The sequence below is a fragment of the Pristiophorus japonicus genome, chromosome 4, assembly GCF_044704955.1.
Source record: "Pristiophorus japonicus isolate sPriJap1 chromosome 4, sPriJap1.hap1, whole genome shotgun sequence".
Taxonomy (NCBI): domain Eukaryota; kingdom Metazoa; phylum Chordata; class Chondrichthyes; family Pristiophoridae; genus Pristiophorus; species Pristiophorus japonicus.
In genome coordinates, this window is record NC_091980.1 from 270,999,335 (window position 1) to 271,015,058 (window position 15,724).

Sequence of the window (15,724 nt, forward strand, 5' to 3'; positions counted from 1 at the left end):
TGTATCTGTACATTCTGGTCTGTTGTTATCTATTTCTGTAGGGTGGTACTGCAAGTCCAGAGACTGGCCTGGAGTAAATCATTTACTTGGGATTCTATTCTTGATGCTTAAATGCACTTGCTTAGGATTTAATTTCTTGGCGCATGTCCTTTTACATTGACATGAATATAAAACAGTGTTGTGAGGGGTTGAATTATTATTTGTTAAAAGCTAAAGTCTTTAATTTAAAAAAAAATATTGTTTTATATGAAGGTATCTAGATCCAGACGGCATCGACAAGTAAAAGTGGAGTCTTCAGGATCTGGGTCTGATTGGGCAAACGTGAATAAATCCTCAAGAAGTAAGAATTCATCAGTGAAAAAGCACAGCAGTAAAAAAGGTGATTTTCAAAGTATTCAATTGGTGTGTGTGGGTGTGCGTGCGTATGAGAGTGCAGTATGCGTGAGGTGCGCGAATGTGTACGTGTCCAGTCAAAAGTGTAAGCAGCCATTTGCAGATCATATGAATGTGATAGCTTTAACTAACGTCTGAAAATTACTGCGGCAAAATACTGTGGAAATCAGAACAAAAGGTCATCGACCTGAAACGTTAACTCTGTTTCTCTCTCCACGTATGCTGCCTGACCTCCTGAATATTTCCAGCATTTTCTGTTTGATAAGCAGCAGTAATGTTGGAATGCTAAATAGTTTAAAGCTCAGCGAAACTATGTGGCCTTCCCAGTAAACATTACTTTTAGACTTTTCACTACTGATGATGATGGGGCAAGTGACTGTCCTAATTCAGGAATAGATCTGTCTTTGCAGGTTGGGATTCTTCTCACTAGATCTGGATAACCTAACAAACTAATGCCCTAATAAGGTAGGGTGGTTCGAGGCAAACGAGCATCAGGGAGCTTGTCAGTGTTCTGTTGATTTTAGTTGGTTAAACTCCAGCTGTAACCCCTTGCACACTTGGGGTCCCTAAGCCTTGCCTACTGCTGACCACTATAGGTTCTCTGGTATAGTGAGATGACCCTACTGGTCAATATTGTGCACTTTATCTGGCAAATTGAAGCTATTGTCAGTTTGTCAGTAGTTTAGTTTCTGCACATTGGGTCTCGATGTGTGTGCACTTAAAAATAAAAAAAACCCTGAGATAGTTATTGGAGACTGAGAAATAAACAAACAAAAGGTGTTTTTACTGCGAACAGATTATTAAAATTATAAGATCAAAGTCAATTTAGGAAGGTCATTTGGCCCATCTTATCTCATCCATTTTCCCCATTGTGTCAGTTAATTGACCCTTGAATGAGCCCAAAAACCATGCAAAATGTTGATCACTCTGTTTTTAAACTTTGATTTCACCAGTTTACAAAAAGGCCAACTACAAGTCCAAGGGGAGAACTAAAACTCATTGATTGTGGCAGTTGTATATTAGCACCTCTTGTTCTATTAATTGCTTATAGTGCCATGGGTTTATCTTGTCTATTCCATTTAATATCCTGTTCAGTAGTGTCCACTGTTGAATAAGATATTAGAATAGCCCAGTTTTCCTTATAAACTTGTTTCCAATCCAGTGGGATCTTGTCAGCATTCAATGACTCTCAGCACTTCACATACTTGATTTATTGTCTCTAGGATTTGATTCTCTTTACCACACAAATATTTATCCACTTTTAAAACCTAATTATGGATTCTGTTTCCACCAGTTTCTGATTGGACATTCTATGTCCTAACAATTTTTTTAAAACCCTCAGTCACTCCACCTAACCTCTTCCCTTTGTTCTTTTGATAAATTTACAGGATGATGACTTTTTACAATACTGATGGAATCACTCACTGATCTGATGCTCAGTGTAGACTCTCCAACAGAATACAGTATACATTAGATATTTGCGATATCCCTTCTCATTTCATGCAGTAGAATTGGTTGATCTAACTGAATTATGTACTGTCATGGTCATTGAAGATTCCATTAAAGTAACTCTATATTGTCTGACATCATGCAGCTGAGGGAAATCGAGTGGTTACCTTGGAAACCAGGACCAGCAAGCTATGCATGCAAGTGATGAGTACAGACCCTAGATTTAGAATATTAGTTGGGAGGGGAAAGAGCAGGAGAACAAATATCTGTTTTGTATCATTGTTATATATTCACCGATCTTCCCCTCTTCTCTTTTTTCCTTGCCGCCCCCCCCCCATAAAGGCTATTATTCAGCTATGTCTCTCATTCAAGACCTGTAAACCACTGTGTGTCTTTATATCCCCGATATCTGGCGATATAGCAAGCTTAAGGGTTGAATAGACATTTTATCACTAGTGTGCTGAATATGTCATTAACTTTCTTGTGATCTTCTGAATCTCTAAGTGGTTGAATAAATATTCAGATTGTGGCTTAAGATATAAACCATGGAGGTTTATTGAAAGTAACAGCTAAGCAGCAGCAAAAACAATACTGCAGATTGCAGAACATAACTATTCCTTGTCAAACATAGAAAATAATAGACTCGACTCTTCAAAAAAAATCTGCATTTATATAGTGCCATTCACAAACTCCGACATCCCGAAGTGCCTTACCACCAACAAAATATTTTTGAAGTGTAGTCACTGTTGTAATATAGGGAAATGCAGCACTCAATTTTCACACAGCATGGTCCCACAAACAGCAATGAAATAATGATCGAATTATTTGTTTTTTGCTGTTGGTTGAGGGATAAATATTGACCAGGGTACCGGGAGAATTCTGCTGTTCTTCGAATAGTGCCTTGGGATCTTTTACATCTACCTGAGGGGGCAGATGGGGCCTCGGTTTTATGTCTCATCTGAAAAATGGCACCTCCAACAGTGCAGCATGCCCTTGCTGACCGTGTACCCAGATTAAGTGCTCAAGGCTCTGGTGGGACTTGAACCTACAACCTTCTGAGCCAAAACTGAAACTTCATGGATATTTAGTACTTGATACAAGATTGCTCTCCTTGACAATAAGTAATCTGTTACTCGGAGAGAAAAAATCTACGCTGACACTCCAATGCAGCTGCACTGTCAGAGGTGCCGTCTTTCAGAACTCCCACACGGCAAGCATGCCCAAGGTGGGCAGTGGAAATGTTTCAAGGACACCCTCAAAGCCTCCTTAATAAAATGCAACATCCCCACTGACACCTGGGAGACCCTGGCCAATGATCGCCCTAAGTGGAGGAATTGCATCCGGGAGGGCGCAGAGCACCTCGAGTCTCGTCGCCGAGAGCATGCAGAAAACAAGCACAGGCAGCGGAAGGAGCGTGCGGCAAACCAGTCCCACCCTTTCCTTCAACGACTGTCTGTCCCAACTGTGACACAGACTGTAATTCCCATATTGGACTGCTTAGTCACCTAAGAACTCACTTCCTCAATTTCGAGGGCCTGCCTATGATGATGATGATGATGATGCACTGTTGGAGGTGCCGTCTTTCGGATGAGACGTTAAACCGAGGCCTCGTCTGCGCGCTCTCAGCTGGACATAAAAGATCTCATGATACTATTTCGAAGAAGAGCAGGGGAGTTCTCCCCGGCGTCCTGGCCAATATTTATCTCTTAATTAACATAACAAAAAACAAATGATCTGGTCATTATCACATTGCTGTTTGTGGGAGTTGCTGTGCGCAAATTGGCTGCCGCATGTCCCACATTACAACAGTGATTATACTCCAAAAGTACTTCATTCTCTGTAAAGCACTTTGCGATCCAGTGGTCGTGAACTGTGCTATATAAATGTAAGTCTTTGCATTACAAAAATGGTGTAATAGCAAATAAAACGCCATCTTATTGACCGTGAGATTGTTCTAGTTAGCTCCAAATCTGTACAAATGTAACTCTATTCCCCACTTGTAGCGCATTTCTAGGGGGTGTGGCATGTTCCCCTGTAAAAATGTTTTAGTTCATTTTAAACACTTTATGCTTGAACTGATTTTTAACTTTTTTTTAAAATTAAAAATCTATAACAATTCGAGCTTCAGCAGACCAACTAGACTTGGCTTCCCCAAAGCTCCCAGCTGCCCTTTCTTCTTTATCCCTCCACCCATCCAAATAAAACAATGCCTCAGGCTTCTTCACCTTCCTCCCTTCCCCCAAGACCGCTAATCCCTCTTTCCCAAGTGCCACTTCTGAATTCTTGCTGTTTGTGATTGGCACTGTATGCTGTGAGCAAGAGTTCCAAATCTCCTGTTTGGAGGATTTTGCTCCACGATCGCTGACTGTGTCCACAGAATGCTGGCTGTCCACATGTGGCATGTATGGTTTATTTGTTCTATCCCTGGCAGACAGTCGGCCAATCTGCTCCCAAATCACTGCTGTGACACCAGTTGCTGAGAGGTACGAGAGAGCAGACAGGACTGTCTTCCCCATTCTTGGTGCTCCATGTGCTGCTCTGTTCAGTTAGCTGCAGCAGCTTTAATGACAATTACCGGATCTTCATTTATATGCTCCTGTTTCAACCATGCAACGAGTTCACCCCAAGTTAAGACCAGCATTGTGAACCTGTGGAATTCTCTACCACAGAAAGTTGTTGAGGCCAGTTTGTTAGATATATTCAAAAGGGAGTTAGATGTGGCCCTTACGGCTAAAGGGATCAATGGGTATGGAGAGAAAGCAGGAATGAGGTACTGAAGTTGCATGATCAGCCATGATATTGAATGGTGGTACAGGCTCAAAGGACTGAATGGCCTACTCCTGCACCTATTTTCTATGTTTCATGACTGGAGGTGGAAACCCTAGGAATTAACTTGTTTATTTCCTATGCAATGACAATTGTTGAGGGATGAATGGTTTTGGGTTTGTATACAGACTGAAAATCCAACTCTGGGGGACTGCACGCACTTTGTTAGGTCACTGCTGAGATTATTTATTTAGCAAATAAGCTTTCTATGGTCCTCACTGCAATACTTAGACATAGGAGTCAGCCCATCAATTTATACCATTTAAGGAGATTCTGGTTGGGATTACAGAGGCCTAATGGAGTTGAGGCCGAAGATCTTATTGAATGACAGAGCAGGCTTGAGGGGCCATATGGCTTACTTCCCCTAATTCTTATGTTCTTGTGTTATAATAAAGTTCTGTTTGTTTGTAGATTCTCCACCATCCAAGAGGAGACGATAATAATGAAGATAGTGTTGAAAAGTGGAAATAGAATAACTTGAGCTAATACAATTAACCTTTGCACCGTCTGCAGTTCCAATGCTGTGGCCAAGAGCGAAGCTACCCTTTGTTAAAACCAAATGGATCAAAGCACCAAGCCTGAACAGTGGTTTTCTAATTCAGTAATGCACAGTAAAATGCTATTGTTTCTTTTTCAGTAAAAATGAATCAATACCAATTCCTTGTGTTTTCTGGTTCTATGCATTTTGCAACAAGCCTTGAATTGTGCCCAAGTATTGAATTGTAAAAAGGTGCTTAATTTGTTTGTAAGCCCTGTACATGTGATGCATGGGTTCTGTTCAGTATTAAATATAGTAAAGTATGATTGGCATACTTTTGATTTCTCATCACTTCTGATTTTCATCACTTGGTATTTGGACAACCTTATGGAGAAGTGTTATTTCTACTCATCTGTTTCTGTGGTATTATACTTATCAATGCATTGCTCCTTGCTGATCAATACAAGGCTTTTTGAAACTTTATTTTGGATGTGTACAAATTGCTTTTGGGGTGTTTCAAGCCAATGTGTCCAAGCTGATTCTTGAAAACCAAAACTAGCACATCACTCCAGCTGACCCAGTGTGGTCACTGTGGTCTTGTATCTTTGCTCACTTTAGCATTATTCCATCCTGTGCATGCAGTGCTGTGCTCAACTATAATAGCATCTCTTTTAGTCAACCCTTAGCACATGCAAGTGGGCTAGCTCACACTGGCCCACATTTTTAAAAAGGTTCAGTATCAGCAACTAACATTTTAAAAATGACCTCCCTCTCCTAAGCTGTAGCCCCTTCATACAATTTTGGTACGTAAGAGTCAGTGTGTTATAATGAAACATGCAATACAACTTTGAATTTCAGTAGATTGGTCAACATTTCAGATTAAAATTGATGCACATTTATACAACTGTATATGTATTTATTGGGCTGCATAATAAGCCAGTAAGATTGAGATAATGTAAATGATATTTCCCAATACTGTTGCAATCCATTTGTTACTGTAATGCAATATACTTTTATTGATTTTTAAAAAAAAATTGTGTGGGTAGATGTCTTGGCAGAGAGCAGTTGTTGCCACAATTGTAATGTGCATTGAACAGTGATATGGACATATGGCATGTGTGTCATCCTATTTCTCCCCCCCCCCCCCCCCCCGGGCCAATCCCCACTGCTCCATCTTGGTTTCAGTTCCTACATTACAATAGTGACAGTACTTCATTGGCTGTAAAATGCTCTGGGATGTCTGGTGGTTGTGAAAGGCGCTATATAGATGCAAGTCTTTCTTTCCCTCCCTCCCTCCTTCCCTCAATCCATCTGTCCTTGTTTCAGTTTATACTTGATTGATTTTCCTTCCAATTCTTAAATTGTAAGTAGCTGTAACTGCTGCAGAAAGAATATACAATGTGATAAACTTCTGAGACTGAAGCAAAATTGAATCACCGTCTTTTAATAAAATCAGCAGAATGCATGACCGGTTTACAAGAAATAGTTTGCAATCTCTCAAACATTTGTTCGGTGGCGTTATGTCCATCCGGTTACAGATGGTAAGGTTAGGAGAAATGGAACTCCCTGCCTCCTCTCCCTCCCTTTGAACACATGAGACACTTACAGGTCAGGTATCATGCAATCCGAGGCCGAGTAAAGCTCCCTGTGCTGTGCCCCAACACCCTCTGCTTGAGAAGAATATCCTCAGCTGCACCAGTTTGACATTTTTCTTTTTTCTTAAATCCAACCTTGTTGAGTGAGATTGTACTTCTGCACCAGTCAGTCATTTTTATGCTGTGTTCTCGTGCTTAATAGGAAGTGGATGGCGGCTGTTCAAAATGATTTAACTCTAGAATTTTACTGTTACACAAAGAGATGTTCATTACATCAGTTTGCACTGGATTCAAACTCATTCTAACTCGCTTCACTCCCTGCTATTCTTAGTCTATCAAATATTTCAATGCACCGCCTTGACTCTCCTAAATATGAATTCCTGAATATGTTTACATTTATAGCATTGTTTACAACTTAATTTTGTGATGCGACAAGCTACTAGTTTATTTTTACTGTGACCTAAATTGTCTATAAACATTTTTGCAGTTGAATGAGAACATTGTAGCATATGGGTTTTTTGTTTTTAACAACTAATTGCCTCTGCCACTTCCAGCAGTGTTTAATAATGTAGTCATGGTTACCACTTTCAATTAGTGATTTATTTATTTGGTATATCGAGGTGCAGTCAGTGACAACAGGAACAACACCAGGTGCCCCTCGAATGTGGTGTGTTGGTTGTGGAAGCACAAAGCAGGGGAGCAATTGTACCAGCATGTTGGAGAATCCCAATAGCCCTGGTTTAACAAGTGATTACATTTGCACTGGGGTTTTCAGTTAACAAGGGTTGGTATTTCAGGTGACAGTACTGTGGGGAATTATTGTACTGTACAGTCCAGCTGCTGCTATTCTGTGCTGGTCTTTATGGGTTGTTGCAGAAGGTTGAGGTCCACCTGTAGTAGCTCTTGTTCCTGACATAAACATAGAGGGTTGGCTTAAATAAGGCAACAACAACAACTTGCATTTATATAGCCCTTTAACACTGTCTACAGCAAGCCAAAGGAGGATGACCAAAATCTTAGACAAAGAGGTGGGTTTAAAAGAGGAAAGGTGGAGAATCGGAGGTATTAAGAGGGGTCACAGTCTAAGAATAAGAGGTAAGCCATTTAGGACCGAGATGAGGAGAAACTTCTTCACTCAGAGAATTGTGAACCTGTGGAATTCTCTCCCACAGAAAGATGTTGAGGCCAGTTCATTAGATATATTCAAAAGGGAGTTTGATATGGCCCTTATGGCTAAAGGGATCAAGGGGTATGGAGAGAAAGTAGGAATGGGGTACTGAAGTTGCATGATCAGCCATGATATTGAATGGTGGTGCAGGCTCGAAGGGCCGAATGGCCATCTCCTGCACCTATTTTCTATGTTTCTATGAATTGTGGACTGAGCGCTTAGATGGCTGAAGGCACACTTGTCAATGACTGGGTAAAGGAAGGGGCAAGCCAAAGGGGCCAGAGTCGGATGAATGGAGAATTTGGGGAGGGGTTGATTCTAGGGCAGGAGGCAGTTGCCAAGGTAAGAAGGGGCGAGGCCGTCAAAAAAATTATACATGCAGATGAGAATGTTAAATTTACAGGCATTGAGAGAGCGGGAGCCAAAGTAGGCCAGCGAGGATAGGGCTGATTGGGACTTGGTGGAGGATAGGAGGCGGGCAGTGAAGTTTTGGATGAGAGGCTGGCCAGAAAATTATTGGAATTGTTGCGTCAAATAACAAAGGCTTGGATGAGGGTTCCAGAACACATGGGCTGAAGTAGGCGTGGAATTGGGCTAAACATCATGTTCTGTAAAATGATGGCAATGGTAGTTAACCTCAAAATGATGCAATGTGTGTCTGTGTTTCTGATTGATTCTCAATGTGTTTTTGTAATGCTGGTATTGAACGGATGTGACATGCCTTTGAATGCTGTAACGCTATTCAATGTACGGTAATACTCCTGCACACAATGTATGTAGAAGGATAAATTTAAGTGCAAGGATTTTTAGACCGAATTTTAACATCAAAAAGTGAGTGAGTTTGGGAGTGGGTGTTTAAAAGCGCTGAATTTGACAGCAAAGCCGGCTTCTGCAATTAACTGGAGCACGTTCGGCTGCAAGCGAGAAACCCCCTCGGGAGCGGCGGGGCAGCTATTTAAAGCGGTTAACAGGCTATTCCCAGCCTTTTTTACCTGGGGTTTGAACTTTTATTGTGTCCATGGCGTCCCTGGGCTTCCTCAACCTCGCCGGTGAAAGCAAAGTGCGGGCAGAACAGCAAGTGAGGGGGCTGAACGTGACAGTCAAAAATCCCATAAATACTGAGCCCTCACGCCTGCTTCCTGAGGAAGGGAAACTTGGTCTGAGAGTTTGCTTTCAGGAATTTGCAGATGATTTATGCAACTTTGGCGGTCATACAGTTCACTGGAGGAATGTGCATCTAATCTCCAATTTACATCTGTCATATGTCAGATCAGCATGGGTGCTGTTTCAACTGTTTCACCTTGGATCTCAGATGAGGACCAAGATGACCACTAGCAGCAGCAGCCTTGTTCTTCCCCACCTGCCGCTCCACAGGGGAAGAGGGCTGAGCACGGGTGAACCTTGGGTGATACTCCCAACAAACCGTATATAGGCAGAGAATCAGCTTCCTGGACATGACTGAACACTAGTGCCTCAGGAGGCACAGGCTATCGCATCAGCTCACGACAGACATTTGTAGCCTGCTGGAAGAAGTCCGGCTGCTAATTGGACCTTGTTAACTCAGGTTAGCAGTGGCTGTCAAAGTGACCACTGCCCTGGAGAGCTACCACCGATTCTCTCTGCCTCTCCCGAATGTTCTGTACTTTCTTCTACAAGGAGGGAAACGAGACCTTTTTGAGTGAGACTCATTGAAACATAGAAAATAGGAGCAGGACTAGGCTATTCGGCCCTTCGAGCCTGCACCACCATTCAATAAGATCATGGCTGATCGTTCACCTCCGTACCTCTTTCCTGCTTTCTCTCCATACCCCTTGATCCCTTTAGCCATAAGCGCCATATCTAACTCTCTCTTGAATACATCCAATGAACTGGCATCAACAACTCTCTGCGGTTGGGAATTCCACAGGTTAACAACTCTCTGAGTGAAGAAGTTTCTCATCTCAGTCTTAAATGGCTTACCCCTTATCCTTAGACTATGTCCCCTGGTTCTGGACTTCCCCAACATCGGGAACATTCTTCCTGCATCTAACCTGTCCAGTCCTGTCAGAATGTTAGGTGTTTCTATGAGATCCCTCTCATCCTTCTAAACTCCAGTGAATACAGGCACAGTCGATCCAGTCTCTCCTCATATGTCAGTCCTGCCATCCCGGGAATCAGTCTGGTGAACCTTCGTTGCACTCCCTCAATAGCAAGAATGTCCTTCCTCAGATTAGGAGACCAAAACTGTACACTCTATTCCAGGTGAGGCCTCACCAAGGCCCTGTACAACTGCAGTAAGACCTCCCTGCTCCTATACTCAAATCCCATCACTATGGAGGCCTTCTTCACCACCTGCTGTACCTGCATGCCAACTTTCAATGACTGATGTACCATGTTACCCAGGTCTCATTACACCTCCCCTTTTCCTAATCTGCCGCCATCCAGATAATATTCTGCCTTCGTGTTTTTGCCACCAAAGTGGATAACCCCATATTTATCCACATTATACTGCATCTGCCATGCATTTGCCCACTCACCTAACCTGTCCAAGTCACCCTACAGCCTCTTGGCGTCCTCCTCACGGCTCACACCGCCACCCAGCTTCGTGTCATCTGCAAACTTTGAGATATTACACTCAATTCCTTCAATTCAATCATTAATGTATATTGTAAATAGCTGGGGTCCCAGCACTGAGCCCTGCGGCACCCCACTAGTCACTGCCTGCCATTCTGAAAAGGACAAGTTTATCCCGACTCTCTGCTTCCTATCTGCCAACCAGTTCTCTATCCACATCAGTACATTACCCCCAATACCGTGTGCTTTAATTTTGAATACCAATCTCTTGTGTGGGAACTTGTCAAAAGCCATTTGAAAGTCCAAGTACACCACATCCACTGGTTCTCCTTTGTCCACTCTACCAGTTACATCCTCAAAAAATTCTAGAAGATTTGTCAAGCATGATTTCGCTTTCATGTAAGTGGAACGGATGGATGGGCAACATCTGTAGAGGGTGACTATGAGAAGCAGCGTGACATTGCATTAAGATGAAGTGAGTGTCAGTGGTGGATGGTCAGATGGGGATGTGAGTAGGTGCATAGAGGGAATGATGGGTGTACCTGCAAGGTAGATTGGTGTGAGCAGTGCTGTGCAGGAGTAGGCTTGGGAAGGCAGAGTGATGGGGTTGGGGTGACACACACACATTTGGATGTGGCATTGTACTTGCCTTTCCTGACTGCCTGAGGTCATTAAATTTCTTCCTGCACTGTATCCAGATACTCGCCACCACACTCCTGATGCTCACTTCTGGCGCTATCTCCAGTCATGACTTTTTGGTGTCTGAGGCTGGCCTCTTCCTCCCGTCAGTAGGGAATAGGACCTCCCTGTGGTCCTAACTCCTTGTAGCAGGAGTTCCAGGGAGGCATCACTAAATCTAGGGGCAGATTTCAGACACTCAGACTGCACTTCTTTTTCTGCAATAAAACCAATCCCTCTACAAACAACCCATTCTCCCATCAATGTCTCTCCAACCTTCACCTGTCATCTTTGCAGTGCTCCTTTAAGTACCTGCACTGAATTGGACTCGTGCAGTGACGTCATCACGACGGCTCCTGTTAATTGGTTTGGAAACCTGGAAGTCAGATGCAAATGCAGTGGCTTCGTTAAAAAGCCACTGCAAAATGCGCTGCTTAAGCATCCGGGTTCGCCCATTGCCATTGAAAGGTAAAAATTCCGGCCTTGGTGTTTAGTCTAGTCGTACCTAGGGTGCAGTTATTTTGTCAGTTTTGTGTTACTGCAAAATGGTTTCCACTTCACAGCAATGCAAAGATGACAATATAACTCTGGAGTTAGACTCCATTCTGATTCCAGTGTAGAGAGTGGGTGACCTCCACAAGATCATCTCTACTACATGGGCCTGACACCACATGTAGTACAATTGAAGTGCAACATCAAACTGGGTCCTCCAGAGTATTTTATAAATTTATGCAAAGTTTCTATTATTCTTCTCAAAAGTTCTATTGGGTTAGCCAAACCATATGGACTATTTCTAATTGGTCCTTGACCTTCTAAGTATTTATTTAATTTATCTCCAACTTCGATCTTGTAATTTTCCTACTACTGATGTAAGGTTAACTGATCGACACTTATGCCTTCTGAGCAGAGGTTTAACGTGCCACCTTCCATTCCTTTGACATAGCTGGTCTAAAGAGTTTTGCAATACCATGGTTAATTCCTCTGCTACTTCCTCGCTAATCTCCTTATTCTGGGTGCATATTACTGTATGGTCCTGTATATTTATTTAGCACCCTCAGCCTCAGTTTCTTTGTTAATGTGTGATCTATTGACTATATATTGTTTTCGTACTCCCTCTTAGCTTTCACAATGACTTTTGTTTCCTATTGTAGATTATGGTATTTTTCACAACTCTGTTCTGTGTCACTAGCCATTTTGAACCTAATCTGTTTATTTGCGCACAGAGCAATGATCCTGGAAATTGCCTCTCTTTTCCCTCTTTGGAATATTATCAGACTGTATTATATCAGGGTTGTGTCATGTATCCTACATGGTTACTGCTTGTACTATTACAGGGTGTGCCACCTCAGTGCGAGACTTGTAGGTTACCTGTACAGGTGTGCCAGGCCTAGTATAAAAGGCAGGCCACCAGGTGTGATCCTCACTCTGGAGTTAGCAATAAAGGACTAAGGTCACTACAGTTCAAGTACAACACATTGCCTCGTGGAGTAATTATCAGAGCATCCAAAGACATAACAATTGGCGACGAGATTACGGACCTTCACGCGAAAATGGCTAACCTTGGTACCGATGGTGATGATTGGAATGCCTTTGTGGAGAGGCGCGACCATTTCTTCACAGCAAACGACCTGGCAGGCGACAATCCGGCCACACTGGCTGATAAGTACAGAGCTATCCTGCTAACCAGTTGTGGGCCCACTGTCTATGGCCTCATTAGGGACTTGTTGGCACCAGCGAAGACAACGACCAAGAACATCTCAAGCCCAAAGCGAGCATCCTCACAGCCAGACACCGGTTTTACACCAACCAACGGCCTGAAGGCCAGGAAATTGCGACATATGCTGCAGACTTCAGGAGGCTGGCGGCACCGTGTGATTTCGGCAACCACCTCACCGAAATGCTGCGGGATATCTTTGTCATTGGAATCAGCCATGAGGGCCTTCTTCATAAGCTACAGTCTGCGGATACCACAGTCACACTGCAGAAGGCCATCTCGTGAGCCAAGCAATCATGACCTCGATCTGTGGCTCTTGGCAGATGACTCATCCTCGGGACTCAAACCCGGCAAGTACTGTGCATAGAGTGGCACCTTTTAGAGGCTGGACTGTAGAACGTGAACCTCCTCACGGAAGTGAGAACAGGCCCCGAGTGCCTTAACTCAGAGTCCGCAGAGGGGGGCTAACCGAGTAGCTCCATGCTGGCATTGCGGAGGGAATCACAGGGCTCAACAGTGCCGCTTTAAAGACTGTGTGAAAAGGCTGCAGCATAAAGGGCCTGCTCCAGCGAATGTGTAAAAGAAATATGACTCACTGTGTTAATGAAGAGTCTGCAGATGGCCATGAATCAAGTGCGGATTATGAAATGATAGCCAAAGAGGCAGCCCAGCCCCACGATGAGGTATATAGCATGTTTACCTGCACCACCGAGCGTTCCTCGTTGAGGATGGAAGTCAAGATAAATGGCGTTCCAGTGTTCATGGAAGTGGACACGGGGGCGAGCCAGTCAGTAATGAATCAAGAAGCCTTTGAGAGGCTATGGGACAATCAAGCTGAACGACTCAAGTTGGTCCCGGTTCAGGCAAAGCTGCTCACCTACACCAATGAACTTATCCCAGTCATTGGTAGTGCGGATGTAAGGGTATTCCATGATGGCACGGTGCACAGGTTACCTCTGTGGATTGTTGCAGGTGGTGGACCAATGCTACTCAGAAGAAGGTGGATGGAAAAGATCCGTTGGAGTTGGAAAGATTTCATCCCTCCAGTGATCGACGTCCTCCGCACTTAGAGGCAAAGCAATCCCTCACTTGAGGGTGGACCCAGCACCAGAGATCAGACCAGCACAGCATCCCAGGCACAGACCGCTCAGCACAACTGCGTGGAGATTATCCAGCCGAGACGACCTGAACGCACCTTCCAGGCTCCAGTGGCAGGATTCTGGAGGAAGAAAATCGGATCCAAAGGCAACTTCCCAGCTTCGGTGGCAGAACCAGGGGGGAAGAGGATCACTGCAATCGACATCGTGTATGGAGGAAAGATGGCACCCAAACCACGAGGTGAAGCGTTGAAGGAAAAGATGGCGGCGGCCAGACCACGAGGTGTAGCGCTGATGGAGCAACACGTGGCATCAAACAAAGAAGAGGACTGGGGGTAAAGATAGCAAGGCTCTCTTAAAGGAGGCCTGCAACTCACCACACTTCGAGACAATTCCACACTCTCAATCAATGTAAGAGCAACTGAGTTAGATATAAAATGTGTAATTGATGATCAGAGCTGTCTACATGCAATAAGCAAAGAAAAGTCACCCGATCGCGATTGGAGCTACTGGTTATTTACTATGAGTAATGAAACGTTGTGCGATGTATACAGTCAATACAGCGGGCAGGCACCCCTCGGGAGCACACAGGTCCAACGAGCTACCCAATGTAGTAGCCTGCATCCCTGGGACCAGAGTTATGCACCATGGAGTGTGGCCACAAGCAGCCAATACATACAAGCTGCAGAGCAAGCGATCTCAGAGGGCAACGGCACCGGTATCGATATCCTGCCCCTGATCGGCTCCACCTCTCGGGCAGCGAATGGCACCAACCACCATGAGCTTGAAAGGGAAGACTGCGCTAAGGCGCAGCTCCCAGACCCTACTGCCACCAAGGCTACACCCGGGAACGAAGGGTCACCCGCAACGGTTCTCCCAAATGGGACCGGGACCAGCCAGGATCCCAAACCAAATAACGCTCAGGCAAGCGAGTCAGCAGTTTCCTGTGCACTGCCAGACGACTGCTCCTCAGGGAGCAGCAGTGACGTAGGGTGCAAGGAAAGGGCAGGGAGTTCACAGGCATCTATGAACCTGCCCAACGCTAGGAGCAAAGGCCCCAAAAGCAGGCACCTTGAGTCAACTGGGTTCTCACTGCCAGCACTGGGCACCGCACCACCTCCAGACTACCTGGACACTATCCAGCAGTTCTGGTACTAGTTTGTCCTCACACACCAGTACTGATTCCAAGTATATATCAAGTATGTACCTCACCAGTCAAATGTACTTGCCTCATAACTGTACCACAAAGGTAATGATGTAAATGCAATTTTTTTTTCTGGACTTGAATGTATATGAATGTAATGAGCCACCGACATAATCTATATGTGGGTGTGAGGGCGGGGGGGCGGGGGGAGAGAATGGAGTGGCCATGGATGCACAAAAAGAAACCACCAGCACCTCCACTGCCAACAAAACACCACCTACTCACCTAAAATGGAAACGCCCCTTCAAGGATCAACCAGATAGAGCTAAGCCCAGAGCACAGTCAATGCATGAAGGAGATTTGCACTAAAGACTTAGGGGAGAGTGATGTCGTGTATCCTACATGGTTATTGCTTGTACTATTACAAGGTGTGCCACCAGGGGGCACCACAGTGGGAGACTTGTAGGTTACCTGTACAGGTGTGGCAAGCCTAGTATAAAAGGCAGGCCACCAGGTGTGATCCTCACTCCGGAGTTATCAATAAAGGACTAAGGTCACTACAGTTCAAGTACAACACATTGCCTCGTGGAGTTATTATCAGAGCATCAAAAGACATAACAGGTTGCACT

At 44.3% G+C, this 15,724-nt stretch overlaps 1 protein-coding gene across 2 annotated transcripts in view; it reads left to right on the forward strand.

Moving 5' to 3' along the window:
• Positions 1–6,629, forward strand: part of snapc1b (small nuclear RNA activating complex, polypeptide 1b) — a 56,869-nt gene extending 50,240 nt beyond the window's left edge. For both annotated transcript variants that reach the window (XM_070879473.1, XM_070879474.1), the window contains exons 9-10: positions 253–379; positions 5,080–6,629. In XM_070879473.1, the coding sequence (XP_070735574.1) occupies positions 253–379; positions 5,080–5,108 (156 nt within the window). In that variant the 3' untranslated portion in view covers positions 5,109–6,629. The remainder of the gene's footprint in view (positions 1–252; positions 380–5,079) is intronic.
• Positions 6,630–15,724: the final 9,095 nt, after the last annotated feature.